Source organism: Sitophilus oryzae, unplaced genomic scaffold (genome assembly GCF_002938485.1).
Source record: "Sitophilus oryzae breed Bouriz unplaced genomic scaffold, Soryzae_2.0 scaffold_1913_pilon_pilon, whole genome shotgun sequence".
NCBI lineage: Eukaryota > Metazoa > Arthropoda > Insecta > Coleoptera > Curculionidae > Sitophilus > Sitophilus oryzae.
This window is the reverse complement of record NW_022146628.1, coordinates 445776-464159: the sequence shown is the minus strand read 5'-3', so window position 1 is coordinate 464159 and position 18384 is coordinate 445776. Positions and strand designations below refer to the sequence as shown.

The window sequence follows — 18384 nt, the reverse complement described above, 5'->3', positions numbered from 1 at the left end:
AATGGATCTCCTTGTAGTACAAATGATTAGAAGATCCTACATACTACACCACTTACGCCCTTATAAGTTGTTCAAAATGTTTTCCATTTTTCTGTAAACAATTATAAAGTCTGTAAACATTCCGGAAAACTTCACAGGAAATTGACCGGCATTCTGCTGTAATTCGCATTTTCAGATCATCAATCAGTAGGTTGTGTTTTATAAACAATGGATTTAAGATGTCCCCAAAGAAAGAAGTCTAATGGTGTTAAGTCACAGGTGATCTTGGAGGTTATTCAATTGGCCCCTTTCTATCAATCCATGTACCCGGAAATCTCTCGTTTAGCCACTGTCGGACCGGAAGAAAATAATGAGGTAGAGCACCGACCTGCTGGAATGTTAACAAATCCTCTTGTAAAACTGGATTACCCTTTGCATCAATTTGAGTTTCTAGCTCTTGTGTGATAAGAAGATTAATAGTCTCTTGAAGCATATTAAGATACAGATTACCTTTTCCTTCAATCACAACAAGATCACACAGATTCCTTCAATAAATAAAGGACCAATAATGGCATTTCCAAGAATACCAGCCCAAACATTAACTTTTTGGGGATATTGTATATGTCCTTCTCGAAAAATATGCGGGTTTTCGTCATTCCAATTCGTTTGTTCAATTTTGTTTGTTAACATTTCCTACATTCATCGGAAAAAACAGATATTCGGCAGAATGTTAGGGTTGGCGTTAATTTGACGAATCATGATTTCACAAAACTCTATTCTTCTATCAAAATCATCGTCATAGAGTTCTTGAAGTACCTGCATTTTGTATGGATGGAATTTATGCATTTTCAGTGTTTTTCTTACAGTCTCGTGTGATATTCCTGTCTGTTGTGCTACTGTCCCCAAGGAGCTGGTGGGCTCTGCAGCAAATAATCCTAAAACCAATTTGAGCTCCTTCATTCATCACTCGTAGGCTATTTCTTTTTCTATTACTCACCGAACCAGTTTCGGAGAACTTTGCCACCAAATCCAGCACATATCTGTGACTTACTTCACGATATTGATTTCATTCATTGAAAACCAATGCCGTTCTTCGTGCGCACTTTCCAACCTCTCCATAAATGAAAATAATTTCAGTTCTTCCTTGAAGAGAATAAACCATTCTCACACTTTATGGCACTTATTTCACTTTATGCACTTAATTTCACTTATCACTGAACAGCCCAACAAGCAAAAGCGAATTAAGAATAGTCATATTCCTGTTTTAAGTTTTTTAGCTATCTTTTAAATTTGCTGAACATTTTTTTTTTCTTAACACAACAACGTATTTTTAGAATTTGTTGATAGAATAGCAAGGCATTTTGTGGAATTTCAGTAATAAGACATCGAATAAACGCAAATTAACTAGGTAGGTACTATTTTTTTAGATTATTTTTGATGTAAATTTTTTGAGGTTACTTTGCCAATCCCGAATTTGAGAAAAGAAACGTTAATATTTATGATGTTTTCAGTATTTCGACCCCCTAGAAAAAAGTAATGGCTACGTCCATGTTGCCACCTAATCTTCTAATCATTTGTACTACAAGAAGACCCATTGCAATAATTTTTGTGTAAACACTAGCCTGAAAACTAAAATCTCAATGAATGTTTAATTGTTTCTGCAACTTTGACACGCGATTATTCGGAAACCTCTGGACTAAAAGCAACAAAGTAGGATACCATTGAAAAGACAATTAAACGCCCTTTGAAACGATGTCCACTTGACCCCCATTCCCATTTAAGATTGTAAAGGTGACATCAACCCCTCCTAGGGGGTTGAAAGAAAAAGGCTAAAATATTCATTTAAAGTGTCCCCTTCACAAATAAAATTGACGTGTCTTTCCGATTTTTCATATTTTTAACTGCAAGAAAGATATTAAAGGTGAGCAGTTATAAAATTGACACAGTGTATAGATATAATACGTAAACATCATTACACCTGACAATCTATTTGACTTATTAACTTGAACAAAATAAAAGTGGGTAAATTTAACAAAATTATCGTAGCCCTGGGGGGTAGATACTTATATTTCATATAAAGTTGTTATTTGAATTTATTTGACATTAAGTTCACATCTTATACTGCCAAATGAATTGTACAAGACATTTAGCCAATGTAATTAGATAAATATAATACCAGAAAAAAAGGTGGCATTATAAAAATATTTACAATATAAATAAGCATAGTAATAGTATTATAAAGAATATACAAAAATAATTATAGCTTACCGTGCTGGTTAGAATTATTTCCACATAACAGTGGAATTCCGTAAAAACTGGGACCAACTCTTAGTTCATCAGTTGTACATAAATATACTTGCTTATTAGTTTCAGAAGGTAAGGTTACTGCTGTAGTTCCAGCCAATACAAGTTCTTCAAAATCTAGCCTATAATTTATAAGTACAAATTAGCTTTCTAGCGATTATTTGATAGCATCACGTCTGATGATATCAAGAATTTAGGTATATAAAGTGAGCTTCATGAAAATCTCACTAAAGTTATTCGACAATATATGGACCAGAGTATTTTAAAATGTTCTGAAAATTCATCAAATCACATTGATTTGATGAAAGACTAGTCTCTAAAGAAAGCAATTTTACCATTGTTTTTTGTTGACGGTAAAAAAATATTAATATAATCAATAGATATTAAAATATAGCATGCACTACATTTATTTTTTACTGACCTCACTTGACAAACATTTCTGTTTCTTAATTTAATTGTGTATTTACACTGGGTTACCGCCGGATTTAGATTGATAGAATCGAAGTAATCGCTCCTCTTGTCTGTGCTTTTGATACAGTTATTTTCATCTAAAATATGTTTAAATTTATCAATTATGTTAAATGGATTTATTAATAAAAATAAAAAAGAATTAATTAAAACAAAAACTAAAATAATCGGATACTAAAATGACTAAAGTTAATATAAGAGAAATATCTTATAAGAAAAACACAAATAATTTCACTAAAATGAAGCGCTTAATAGTAAAATATATTCCAATGCCAATATCCACTACGGTTACGAATCCTTTACTTGAAAACAATTTGTATTTTTATATTTTAAAAAAATTGATAAATGTTTTATTTTTGTTTAGACTTGCATATATTTTAAACAACTAGTTAAGGACTCAATACTGTACCGGGTGTCCCACTAAGAATAGCTCTGGGCTGTATCTCGGAAAGTATTAACCGTAGGGCATACGGAAAAAAATATTTATAACTAAAGTGGCTATGAGAAATTGCTGGAAATTATTTTCAAGTTTATAGAATGACCGCTAGGTGGCGCAACTGCTATGGAAAATAAGAAAATATATTTTTTACAGAATTTTGCCTAGATAATGGGTACTATAAATAATAGCTTCATAATCTTCAGTAAATTTTGGATTTTTTTGTTAGAACCGTTTTTCCCTATCTGCTAAAATAAAGTGGTGGGGGAAGGTTAGATCTATGTTTATTTAAATATTAATAACTCCGGACTGGATGATCAGAATCGAACAAGCGAGGGCTCGTTTAAAAGAGCGTTTCTTACTCTATATTATACCATAAAAATAATAGTAATAAGGTTTTGAACTTAGACGCTAGGGGGTGCTTTCTTACAATTTAACAAACATAGCGCGTTTTTTCAAAAAAATTAAATACGATAGTATGTGTTATTTTAGCTGATAGTAAAGAGTAGTAAAGCCTTAAAACGTCAGCGACAACCGCATCTTGATATCTTCTTTCAAACCGAAGATATTAGCAAAATTATAATAAATACCAAAAAATAAGCCCTTAATTACCTTATTTTTACAATACAGTATCAGTAGCCCTCTTGGTTAGGCCCATTCTAACAAAAAAATTAGATAAAAATAAGAAACAGTTCGTTTATTTTAACGATATACCAGAATACCCTAATACCAGATGTGTTAATATTTAATAATTAAGATATTAATAATAGTGAACAAGAAACGATGATTCAGTGAAGTCATGGTGGGCTTTGGAAAAAAGTTTTTTTGCGTAATAGTATAAACGTCAAATTGTTACTAGATCAACATTTTGATAGCCTTAGCAGCGTTTTTTATCTTTTAAATGCTTTTTCAACATGCCTTTATTATTTGAAGTAGGTAGTTGGAAGTTGTTGGCATTTTGAAAAAGCAATCAAAAGATAAAAAAAACGCTGCTAAGTCTATCAAAATGTTGATCTAATAACAATTTGACGTTTATACTATTACATCAAAAGCAACTTTTTTCCAAAGCCTACCATGACTTCACTGAGTCATCGTTTCTTGTTCACTATTATTAATATCTTAATTATTAGATATTAATACATCTGATATTATGATATTCCGATATATCGTCGATTTTAAAATAAACTAACTGTTTCTATCTTATTTTTAGGTTAGAATGGGCATAATCAAGAGGGCTACTGATACCGTGTTGTAAAAGTAAGGTAATTAAGGGCTTATTTTTTGGTATTTATTATAATCTTGCTAATATCTTAGGTTTGAAAGAAGATATCAAGATGCGGTTTTCGCTGACTTTTTAAGCTTTTACTACTCTTTACTATCAGCTAAAATTGCATATACTATTGCATTTAATTTTTTTGAAAAAACGCGCAGTGTTTGTTAAATTGTAAGACAACGCCCCCTAGCGTCTATGTTCAAAAGAAACGCTCTTTTAAACGAGCCCTCGCTTGTTGGATTCCGATCATCCAGTCCAGAGTTATTAATATGCAAATAAAAACAGATCTAACCTTCCCCCACCACTTTTTTTTGGTAGATAGGGGAAAATGGCTTTAACAGAAAATATTCAAAATTTACTGAAGATTATGAAGCTGTTACTTATAGTACACCTTATCTAGGCAAAATTGTTTAAAAACTTCATTTTCTTATTTTTTATTGCAGTTGCGCCCCCTAGCGGTCGGCTAAAAACTTGAAAATAATTTCCAGCAATTTTCCATAGCCTCTTTAGTTATAAATATTTTTTTCCGTAGCAGCTACGGCTAATACTTTCCGAGATACAGCCGAGAGCTATTCTTAGTGGGACACCCTGTACAATGCCAAGAAAATGTACAATGATTTGCCTTCGAATATCAAGTCACTTTCATTCTTTCCCGCATTTCGCAAAGCTCTGAAATTATACTTACTGGAGAGAGCCCTATATGCGGTAAACGACTTTTTTGTTGATGTTTAATCATGAACAATTTTAAATTTTAAAATTTTGATCATCTCACACACTGGTTAAAGGTCTAGTATTTAATATTTAATATTTTATAACATAATTTTATCCATTTTTACAGTTTTCCTTTTGTAAAATCTTCTAGATACGCCTGTGTTCTGCAATGTCCATGTATGTTTTATTTGCAATTTTAATGACGTAATTTTTTTGGAATTGATTTGTATTGTATGACATTTTTTATTATTTGTATATTTGTTTTTGTGCTTTTTTGTTATGTGAATGCTTTGTCGATGAAGGTGTTTTGGCTTTTTGTACAATAAAGCGTGGTTTCTTTTTACCAACCTTGTGATGTATAACAATTAACAATAAATTTAACTTACAATTGCAACAGGTAAACAAAAATCCGTAATGTTTATGTGGCGTTCCACCAGTCAATTTGCATTTTAATTCTTCCATGAGAATACCCGTTCTGGAATCATCAATTTTACATTGGGCAAATGGTTTATGCTTTTCTAAAATAGTTATAAATATTATGTATATGTATGAAATAATTGGTTATTAATTTCAGTTCAATTCTATGTAGGGTCAGAGTCATCTCATAAGCAAAAATACAACTTTGACATATTCATTTGAATCAATAAATGTATGCCTACCATATTGTAAAAACTGTTAATCGGCTCATCTCATTATAAATATACCGTTACGATAGGTTTAATAAATAAAATATGACCACTACATTTAAAGGCTTATAAACAGCCGCCCATAAAAACATACAAACATAAAAATAAATGAGTAAGTATTATTGATTTAACTGTACAGGGTGTCCTATTTTGGTTGAATGGGACTCCGTTATTCGTGAAGATAGAAGGGTGCGGTTTGCACAAGCCTGTACCACTTTTTTGTCAAACGGAAGATTCCGTAAACAAAATTTTCATAGCCCTCTTCGTTTCTGAGCTACAGGGTCTTTTTGAAAATTTTGCAATTTGTGACACCCCTTGTATCTCTGTTATTGTTAAATATATCGAGAAGGTAAAAACTGTTTATTGTAGAAATTTTTTCGTAGAACACATTGGTGTAGTCTGGCATTCTACGGAAATAACATTTTTAAAGATATGAGCTAAAGTTATATTTTCTTGAATGGAACACCCTGTATATTTATAAATTATATGATCTGGCTTGCCATAAGCTTCTCAAAAATATATATCACTCTATATTTATTTTCACTATTTAGTGCAATATTTGAAAAAAAATATATTAAAAGTATGGAGGGCTTAAAAAGGAGGTTTATCAGCAATGGGCATATTTGAAATTTCTGTCCCCACTTTTAAGCAGGTTCCTCGGTTTGACAGTAGAGGCACTGCGATCGATAGGGATACTATATTTTCATTGTTATTATACGGTTTAAGTTTGCTTTTGCTAAAATTATAGTTAATTTGTTGAATTTTTAGCAGTATAACAATGAGCACTGTGAAAAAAAAAACTATACAGTAGAAATAGCTCGGTATCTGGCTGTAGAAGTGAATATTTCAATGAAAAAAAAGCGAAGAAAGAAAAGTAACCCAAAACTTTTCAAAGCTCCTAATGTAAGTAATATGATTATTTATTTAAAAAAAATTATGATAGATGTTAAGAAAAACATTAAAATTATATACTATCAGTGTACAGATTTATTTAAAAATCATATTAATAGAGAATATAGCCCAAAATCGAACATCTGCATGACATAACCTAGAGAGCCTAAAATAATAATAATTTAATACTTTAATACCTACTAACATGTTATTATATATGTGCTACTAGGTGTTTAAATTACCTGTTATTAAATAAGTAGGTATTAATAATATATATATTAACAACCATTGCTATTAAATATTATTTGAATATTATAGAAAGTGAATATTAAACATTATTTACACTTCAAAAATGTAGTTTCAAAATAACAGCTACTTCGAATAGAGAAAAATATTTTTTTAAATTTATTTAATAATTAAGTATATCTCTTTTACTAGGATGACTAGGATCCTAGCATCGACAAAGAAGAAAGACATCCTAACTTCCTACAGCATTGGCAAAGTGCAGTTCCCCAGACAAAATACTTCACAGTAGTGATGTGTTTTATGCACTTATTTAGACAAAATTAGTTGACGGAACTATCAGTAGATAAGGGTAGATAATTTATTTTACTATTAGTAGATAATTTCTTTATTGTATATTCAGGTGTATATTACATTTATTAAATTTACCTACTTGGAGTTAGTCAATTAATCGAAATAAAAGTTATGTATTTATATTCCTAAATAAATAAATTTAATGTTTCAATGCTTTCAATGTTTTCTGTAAGCCTATTTTTTAATGTAGTTTTTAGAGAAGGTTTTTTACCATGTTGAGTAAGTTCTTTCTACTTAATGACTTTTATAGTCTTTTTTCTGTAACATGTATTTCCATTTCAGTGTCCTGAGGATGGAATAAATAGAGATTGACCATTAACAAAGTGTATTAATTGTAGTCCAAACTCTTCCAACTGCAACCCCACTAGTTCCTAGATTTTCTTTCTCACTAGTCAGTCGATACTACTCGATAGAATGTATACACTAGGAATACATACAATATGATAGAAAATACGGCGTCAGCGATCATTTTATATATAAAATTATTTGGGGAATGTCATAGATGTTTATTTCCCAGCCAACTGGACCCCGTTTTTTTCGATCATACGTTAGTCCTTGACTTATTATTTTATTTAGAAACCTACCTCATACTCGTATTAATAAAAAAGTGGATATCAACAAAAGGAACTTTAATTACAGATCAAATCAAATGTATACATATGTATTTATAACACAATTGTTAGGTGACATTGAACATAATACATCTTCAATTTAAATGTCTGTGAAACAGTCATAATTGGTAAAACTTTGCTAATGACATCAGAGATGACATTAAAACTTACAATTTAGAAAAGCTAAAAAAAAAAAGTAAAAAGAGATACACAATACCAATCAAACAAGATAAGTGCAATATTTATATTATATAATTCCTGATTAATTTTCGTCATTCATTTGCTGTAATTTGTCATAAACCACTACTAGTTTGAAAGTTTTTAATGTCTATTATTAGTATCACAATGAACTGCACGTAAACATGTCCATTCCAAGTGTTTTCATGAAAAATTATGAAACTTTAAACTGCATCAGCAAAATTATTAATAAATCACTAACACACTCACATCATAAACTATTTAATTCACATTTCTCATCAAGGAACAATTACTGTTTACATCAAATCAAAGGTTGAACTGGTGATACGTTTGTTGCTGGAACTTCTATATTTTGTGTACACCAGTTGAAGGAAACATATACTTTAGCAGCTTATATTTTTCTTCGGCCGTGTATGCACTAAATAGAACCCCATAATAAGACATTTTTATAATAAGAACTTAGGAAAAGAATATTTAAAGCCGGCATCTGATATAACCTAACTAACTTTTCAAACTCAAATTTAAGGTTTTGTATTCACAATTTTAGCCACGCACATTGCTCAATTAGAAAAAAAAAAACACGTTTCTAAAAGCTAACTCTGGTAAAAATATGCCCAAATATTAACTTGGCTCTATAATTTATAACAAAATAGTTATTCTTGCCATAAGAAGCTGTGTATTTCTAGTATCCCTATCGTCACATGCGCCCCTAACGGCGATTTTCGAACTTCATTTAGATCATGAAATCTGGGCCCAAAATTTTTGCGTTCGATTCGCCTCCTCCTTTTAGACTCCATAATTAAAAGATCATATTTATTAGTAGGCCATGACTGATAATAAAAGAAACTAAAGAATTATAAAAAGTATACTGCTATCTGTCTCTTGTTTTATTTTGAGAGCCACTAATAAATTCTTTATGTATTAGGGAAACTTAACTCTCTACCGCTATTTGTAAATCTTGGAAGCTATCGTATCGGAACTTTTAAATATTCCTTTAGCTAATTTACGTAAAATATACCTTCAGCAAGATGGGGCTCCTCCTCACAACTTTACTTACAACGAAAATATTAGAATTTTGTTAAATTATTATTTCTCAAATCAATGAATTGGAACCAATGCACAGTGGTTCCCCTTAATTAGCTGCGCGGTCATAACTGTTAGATATCTAGATACCTATAGCTTGACTGCACTTTTTTTAATAGAAATTAATAACAAATGCTAAATAAATGTATATAAAAAACTTAATGTAATATGTATTAAAAAAATGGGCCCAGTTCGTGTGATTTGCATTTTAAGTTCTATCTATTCGGAAAGGTATACAGATTATGTTTGCACATATGTACATGTTTTTTTCATATTGAAGAGGTCAAATTTATTTTAAATGTTAAAAAAAATAAAAGAGACAGACATTTTATAAATACAATTTTATTGTCAATTGATATACAGTGTGTCCACGAAATAGTTGACACGAAGAGGAAAAAATAAGTTACTTATTTATTTTAAGACAAAAAGTCAAATAACCACCCGATATAACCAACCGGTATAAGATCCGGCGGCAATTCGCGGCAGCCAGTGGCAATCAATTTATATGCAATATACTTTAAGCAACAAGTATTATCATGCCGTTTAAGAGGATTTGAAAGGGAAAGTAGTTAAAAGTCTTAAAGAGTGACAAGCAAAAATGTAAAAATACAAGGGAATATAAGAAAAGTATTAGCAACAGTTTCATGCAAACATTTTGAAATTAATATTTCTAATGACCTATCTGGGAACCACTGTGCAATGGACCCATATGATTGTCTCCCTGATTCCCGGATTTACCCTTTCTCGATTTCGAATTTTGGAGGATTTTTGTAATATGAAATATATCGTGGCAATTAACACAATGTCGAACACCTGGAAAATGCTTTAATAATGCAAGCTTTTAGATATTTGCAAACCCATCCCGTCATAACAAATTCCGGTATAGGTAGAGGTTGAGTGGTAACAGAACAAAAGTAAAATATAACAATATTTTAATATGTGTATGACTATTTTAGTAAATACCATTTTGATTTTTTGTTATTTATCACGGCCTACTAATGAGACAATGATATATTTTAAATATTGCCGTAAATAGTGAAAATAAATATAGAATGATATATATTTTTGAGAAGCTCATAGCTAGGTGGATCATATGATTTATAAAGATACAGGGTGTTCCATTTAAAAAAGCATAACTTTAGTTCATATTTTCAAAAATATTTTTTCGTAGAAAAACAGACTACACCACTGTATTCTACGTAAAAAGTTCTACAAGAATCAGTTTTCACCTTCTCGATATCATCCATAATAACAGAGATACGGGAGCTGTACAAAATTGCAAAATTTTCGAAAAGATCCTGTAGCTCAGAAATGAAGAGGGCTATAAAAATGTTGTTGACAGCATCTTCCGTTTGGCAAAAAAAGTGGCACAGGTTTGTGCAAACCGCATCCTTCTATCTTTACTAATATCGGAGATACCGTATGATTTCAACCAAAATGGGACACCCTGTACTTAAATGAAAAATACTCTGAGATGAAACAATAATTTCATAAAGAAAAATAAAAGTGAATTAAAAAAACTAAAAACTACCCTGAAAAATTCCTTTTTGAGATTTTAATTTTGTTTTAAAATATGCGGACAATGGTAGGATACATTTTAAAACATGGTCAGCCAAATTATATTCATACTGCAGTAGTAGTTTATTAATTAGAATGGATAGTGTTTGCCTATCATTTTAAAAATTAGTGCGTGGTCCCAAAAAATATTTTGTTTAAAAGTGTAGACATATACTGTAGGTGTGCTAGGTTATATCCCATGAAAATATGTTCATGTACTGGTGTGTACGTAAAACTGTAAGCGGGTGGGGGGGATCGCTTTTTTAAAAGGGTGGATTTTTTAAACCCCCTACATATTACTTTATTTCTGTATTCTTTTCTGATAGGTTATACAGGGTGTTACATGTGCCTTCTCTCGTGGGGACATTCCGCACGTAAAAATAAGTTTTATTTTTCATATCAACATAGGTCCGATTTTAGTTTGTTTCGTAGCTACAGGGGGTTAAAATATTCATCTTTTTTCGATTTATTATAATTTTCTTTCAGGTGCTTTTAGTGGTTTGAATGAAATTTGGAGAGTAAAAGTTACTATGAGTGCTACATATTTTAATGCTAAAAAAGTGTCGACAGATTCACCAGGGACGTGCATATGGGTTACAACTAGAATATTTTTTTTAAAAAAACATGTGCGCCACTCCCAAGTAGCAAATTTTGTTTTATAAAGGCTGTATAAACAGCTATGTGATCATTTTTATAGGATACCTCAATTCGTATAACGTGCTATAAGACCGTAATATGATAGCTTTACAACCAAAAAAGGCCCATTTTTATACAACCGTTTAGTAGTATAGAAGTTCTATAAAAAGGGTATACACTCGGGTATACAACTCTTATGCAAGTATTTTACACAGCGTTATATAACTATTATAAAACTAGTTTTATTGTGTATTACGTGCTCACATCTAAGAAATAGAACAATAAAAACATTTGATCATTTATCGAGGTAAAAGAGTATTTTATTTTTTACCGAAGAAAATCAGGATCAAATTATATTTTAAGCGTGTCGTAAAATGAAACTGGAGGATGTGGATTGTTAAAAAGGAGACTTTACTCGACGGTGAAAATGGCGAGTAGAGCTTCTGACACAACAAATATGTAATATTTAACAAATACATACAACATATATATATATATATATAAAAAGTATTTGGATTTGAAAAGTAGGGACAATTTTTGTTGCGCCGAAAATTTTACTGGTAGATTATAGGTAAGTATTTGGCAAAAAATTAAAGCGCTTTATTTTCGATTAAGGTTTACGTATAAATTTAAACAATAAAATAAAATAAAATTTTCAAAAATTCTTGTTTTTAATTTAATTAAACAGATTATTACTGTTATGTGGAAATCTTATAACAAAATAGTTCTCAAAAATAACATTTTACAATTTATTTTGATGTTTTTAATTTTGCTTCATATAATGGCGGCCATAGGCCATACAAAAATTCTGCCTTAAACATGGCGAATTATAATGCAACCATTTTATTATAAATGAATCCCTTAAATAAGTCTTTGTTGTAAAATAAAACGGTATAGGATAAATATCTATCATTACGCAGAATTTCCAGGCACTATAGAACTATTTTTGACATATTGAGATTTGTGACAAATAGATGTTGCCAAATCTCATTTGGTTAGTATTTAAACTAACAAACATGATCAGATTTTCATGGATTCATACACGCAATGCATTTCATGCATGCCCGACGAGTGAGCGGCAACCTAAGGACTTGGAAAAACAACAATAAAACAATACAAACATTACTACAGTAAAACTTTTACATCAACATGGCAACAATGCTTTGAAGAAGCCAGACAACCCGAGAGATTTTGGCTTTTGGGAACCCAGGGAATTCTCGGGATTATTTGCCGTAATTTCGAGGAGTTTTTTCTTACATGCACTTTATAACTACCACTGCGTTTGTTAACTTTTTTCCAACTTTGTCCAGAATTCATAATAGCTGTGATTATACTTCTACGTAGATATTACTTTTGCAACAACAATAACAAAATAAATAACTAGGTATACCATTTAATTTAAAATGAAGTTATATTATACATTACCAGTTTTATAATGCAAATATTACAGCGAATTTATTTTGTTAATCACAATTTTATCATATAAGGCATAAGGCTATATAACTAGTGTTGTATACAGCACCGTAGTTTAATGCAATAAAACATTCTATTATACAACGTAATACAACTTTAATAAGACAATTTTAAGTAACTATTATATGATCTTGTGACTACTAGTTATATGAATATTATAGAACTCTTACATGGTGGGTATAAGAGTCTAATAAAATAATATGTTTTTATCATATAGCATTGTCTTATTAAGTGTTATATCATACTAAAAGAAATTATCGTTTAATGCGTTATAGGATACGTTGTAAAAACCACTAGAAAATAGTTTAATATGATAACTTTTATTAAAAAACAGAATGGTCGAAACCAAACGCTTAATAAAATCAAGCAGTCCTTAAGACAACGCTATTCGACTGTTATAAAATAATTCAATCCTTTTAGAATTTATTTTTGCTACTTGGGCTGACTTTTTCCTCTTATCAGCAAAAGTATGTAGGTCATTTAATGCCGATTAAAAGTTGTATCTTGACATTTTGTTCATTTCTATCACCCCGACAAGATCAAGCAATTTTATTAATCACAATAAAATTAAAACAAATAAATAAAATTAATAAATTATTTACTGAATGTAATTTATTACTATTTTTTTTTTAATTTTGAATACTGATGTACAGTGCTACCTACAGCAAATTTCGCTCAAAAACAATGGTATTTAAGATAATTACATAGGGCCTATTTTTTAAAAGTTTTTACATCCTGTAACTTAAAACTATTTCCGCCTATTTTCAAAAGCCATGTTAGGTTTACATAGAAACTTTTTTTTATATTTTTTGATGAGAAATAAATGAGTAAGTAAATAAATAAGTACTTATTTAACATTTTGGCAAGTTAATGACATTAATTTTTTTAAAGGTTATTGCTATTAGAATTGGATTAAAGCAAATTAATTAAGTTGCGTTTATTTCATCAAGGAGGCCGAAATCGAGATAATATCAAGAAACAACTTTTAATCAGCATTTAACGTTTTACACAATTTTGCTAACATGAGAAAAAAAGTTAGTGGTGCACATATTTTTTTTAGGAAAATATTTTAGTAATAATCCATATGCATGTCCATGGTGAATATATCGATACTTTTTTAGGTAAAAATATGTCGCACTTATAGTAATTTTTACCCTCAAAATTTCGTTCCAATCGCTAAAAGCACTTGGAAGAAAATTATAATAAATCGAAAATGGATTAGGATTTAACGCATTGTACTTGTCGAAACAAAGCAGAATCGGACCTTTATCAATATGAAAAATAAATCTTATTTTTACGAGATGAATCTGTCCAAGTGGAATGGCACATAATTTTTGAGATATCCTGTATAATCCTGGGCTATTATTAAACTGAGAAGAAATAATTAAAGATGCAAATTATTCCGCCGAAATACTTTTTGTTTACTACTAGTGGAGTAAAAACGATATCAAAATGTGTCAAAATTTTTTTTGGAGGTATAACTACATGATATCTATACAGGATTTTCAGTTAGGGCTTTGTGCATGTGAAATGACTAATTACGACCTTTTTGGAGGGATCAGAAATTTTTTATCCCGGAAAATGTCAAAAATCTGTCAAAAATGTATAACCATGTTTTTTACCTTTTCTACGCGATAACTTCTAAACTAATCAACTTATTCACATACTCTTTTTTTCAATCGATTGAGAACACATAGACGGTGATAGCTGAAGTAATTAAAGTTCCATAGTGAGTGTAATTTTTTTTTTGAAAAAAGGATTAAACTTCAAACATTAATTTTATTGTATCATGATTTTCGGTAAGAGAGAAACTTTTTTATTTGAAGGAATTTTTACATAGTATCTGTGTATGAAATAAAGTAAAAATATTACGAGACCGCTCGGACCTCGCCGCCCCAAGACTGATTTTATTTAGCGGCTCGGCGGACGCGATGTTCCGTGGGCCTATTTCTGATTATGTGCATTGTACCTGCAGTTTGAAATTTAGTAAATTCTGTACTAAATTCTCTGTTATAAATTATTTAGTTATGGACTCTTTAATTTGCAAAAAAACTATAAACAAAAATGATAACTTTTTTTTAAATCCTACTATACGAGACCTAATCATAAATGCTGCGGAAAAAGGCAAGATTATGATAGCCATGCGAATATTAAATTAAAAGATGATATTATTATCTTTTTAGCTTAATAATTGTTAATATATTATATTAACAATTATTAAAGTTAATGTTTGAAGTTTAATCCATTTTCCAAAAAAAAAATACACTCATTATAGAACTTTAATTACTTCAGCTATCGCCGCCTATGTGTTCTCAGTCGATTAAAAAAAGTGTGTGAATAAGTTGATTAGTTTAGGAGTTATCGCGTAGAAAAGGTAAAAAAACATGGTTATACATTTTTGACAGATTTTTGACATTTTCCGGGATAAAAAATTTCTGACCCCCCCCCCCCCAAAAGATCGTAATTAGTCATTTCACATGGACAATGTGGTTATACCTTCAACATTTTTTTTTCGTGAAGGAAGCGACTTTTTTTAAGTGATTTTACTCGACTATACAGTTCATCTGTACTTACTTATTGTAAATATCGTAATCGTAAATTTTACAGGGTTGGTTAAGATTTTCAGTTACTATATTATTGTACTACTAAATGTGCTAAATCTGATGCAGGCTTTGGAGATGGTAAAAACCATTGGAAATGGTAAAAAAAACATGTAGGAGTTGTAGGGTTTTACCTGAATTATCAGAAAGGGAAATAAAAATAAAAAAAAAGAAAAGTCTTAAGAAAAATGTATAGCTTCACTTTTCTTAATGGAACACCCTGTACTTATTAGGTTGTTTGGACACCTTGTACTTATATGCTTTCTGCGTGGTACACTCTTGACAACACATTATTAGCCAAAACGTAAATAATAAACACTTACGTGGTAAATTCCACAGCATAGTTAGGGGGTCTTCAACGTCGGTCAAATCAAAGAAACCCGCATGAGCGATCGTCACAACAACACTAAATAATAGAAACCTCAACATCACGCTTGTATTTTTTATAACTATAGCATCAATTTTTCTAATTTTATTGATGTTGTCTAGATTTGGATAACATATAAATTTCGTACTGGCCATAAGTAAAGACAAGCGGACCCTTTTATGCTTTTTTACCCGAAGATGATTGTTTGTATAACAGGACAGTCGGCATTTTTCAAGCAGTGCCTATAGTAAATTAGATGGAGTTGTTAACGGTTCTTAATGGTTGAGTCAACAGCTTTGGTTTTTGAACACATTTTCTTCAAACGATGAGGAAAACAAGGAATTTCTTTAAATAAACATTTACAATTATGCAAATGATACACTAAAACGAAATAATAGGGAACAACGACTTTTAGTTAAACTATATTTGTGTGTGCTTAAGCGCGGTCATTGAAATGTCGTATTAGAAGTAACATTAAACAAGAATTAGATAATATATTTTTAACTGATCATCAAATTAGGGAATATAAGAAACGAATTCCCACAATCTTATATAAAAATTATTTTTTCTACAATCCTGCAAAAATTAACTATTTTTACACTACATGGAAAAAAATTGCTTCTATATTTAAGAACAATCACATACTTAAAATTTTACACTTTCTTTAAGGATAGTATTCTTACCATGAGTACAACAAATATTTGGATCTATTTTACTTTTACACTTGCTTTTTAAATATAGTTATAGTCACTTTAAGTAATTTTGAATCTAAAAAAAAAAAGAATAAAATGACTTATATTTAAGAAAAACTTATATTAATATCAAGTGAATAAAAATCATTTAGCAAAGAAGAAACTATTATTAAATGAAGTATAAATACTTTTATATAATAAGTATTCTTAACTTTTAATAAAAACTTTTACTTGAAATCTGTTTATACTTTAAATAAGCATATTATTCTTGGCGCGAGAATAACACCCCATTTACAAAAGTTACTATTCTTATATTAAGTGACCATCCCCAACAGCAACAACGCAACGTGCATTCCTGATTTCTACCTTCATTTCATTGGATTTCTGTTTCTCTGATGCTACACGAGACGCGCCGACTAGTCGGGTAGGTTTATAAAGTTTTCTTGTTATTGTTTGTGCTCGTGATATGTGAAAATGGAGGACCTTCTTCAGGCATGGGAAATGACGGATTTGATCCCAAAATTTCAAGGTAAGTTTAGCAATAATCCTACATTATTTGATGACATTGGTTGGAGGTTAGGGGGACTCCATTTTAATATGCATTATTTCTTATACACCGGTGGTAAACTAGGTATGTACGCGTTTGGAATGATTTTAATTAGCGATGCCGCTGTTCAATATCTATCTATATTGGGAAACTACACAGTTTTATTATATTTTATTATTACGAAAAGCATATAATTTTGTAGGTGATGTTTGGCTAATCTAATTTAAAAAGTATCAATCATATTCGGGGTTATTCTAGTGATATTTCAATATTCCATACCTATTGTAAATGAAAATTAAAATTTTAATAAACCAATTTTTCTTAGGCTAAATCAGGGTATCCAAAGAGGCGCGGGTTTGAAAAACTATTATGCCGCGCTTAAAGACTTTAGACTGATAAGGAAAAGATTTTACCAAAACAAGAGTTTCTAACAAGATCGAACCCGAACTACCGAAAGCATAGGGAACACGTTACCGAATTTTATGAAAACTATATAGTTTTTGGAACCCGGCTGGTTGAGTGATACAGATATTGAAAAACGGTTTGCGACAGTCAATTCTACGTAAAATGAGCTATCCATAAGAATATTTTAGGTGCGATCTGAAATATTTCGGTTTTTGATAAATTCGACAGGGGGGTGCCGAGGAATTTTTTCGAAAATTTTTGAAAAATCGTTGTTGCTTATTTCGTAATATGTTGTTGTCCTGAAAATGTACTTTACGTAACCGTTTCGTTATTGTGATTCAGACTTTATGTCCCAGAGATATTCGTAGTTAAATATTTCGGAAAAATTAAAAAATGTTTCTTTTGGAGATTTTCTCAAATAACTCAAGATGTCACAGATATCGAAAAACGGTTTGCCACAGTCAATTCTACGTAAAATGAGCTATCAGTAAGAATAGTTCAAATGCGATTTGAGATATTTCGGATTTTGACAAAATCAACAGGGAGAGCGAATTGGAACCCGGAATTTTTAATATTCGGCCTAGGAAAAACTAATTTATTCTAAAATCGGGTTTGTTCGGTACCTAAATAGTGCATATTAAAATGGAGTCGCCCTAACCTCCAACAAATGTTATGAAATAATGTAGGATTATTGCTAAACTTACCTTGAAATTTTGGGATCAAATCCGTCATCTCCCATGCCTGAAGAAGGTCTTCCATTTTCACATATCACAAGCACAAACGTTAACAAAAAAACTTTATATTATTATTTGCATTAACTCTTGTAACGATAGTAACTAACCTAAGAGTAAGAAGAGGCTTTATTTCAAA

The 18384-nt window shown here is 30.4% G+C and overlaps 1 protein-coding gene across 1 annotated transcript in view; it reads right to left on the bottom strand.

Moving 5' to 3' along the window:
• Positions 1-18384, bottom strand: part of LOC115883484 — a 51082-nt gene that overhangs the window by 20054 nt on the left and 12644 nt on the right. Inside the window, exons 2-4 of the mRNA XM_030901848.1 lie at positions 5558-5689; positions 2705-2831; positions 2248-2405 (exon numbers count right to left, since the gene is read on the bottom strand). Coding sequence (XP_030757708.1) covers positions 2248-2405; positions 2705-2831; positions 5558-5689 — 417 coding nt within the window. The remainder of the gene's footprint in view (positions 1-2247; positions 2406-2704; positions 2832-5557; positions 5690-18384) is intronic.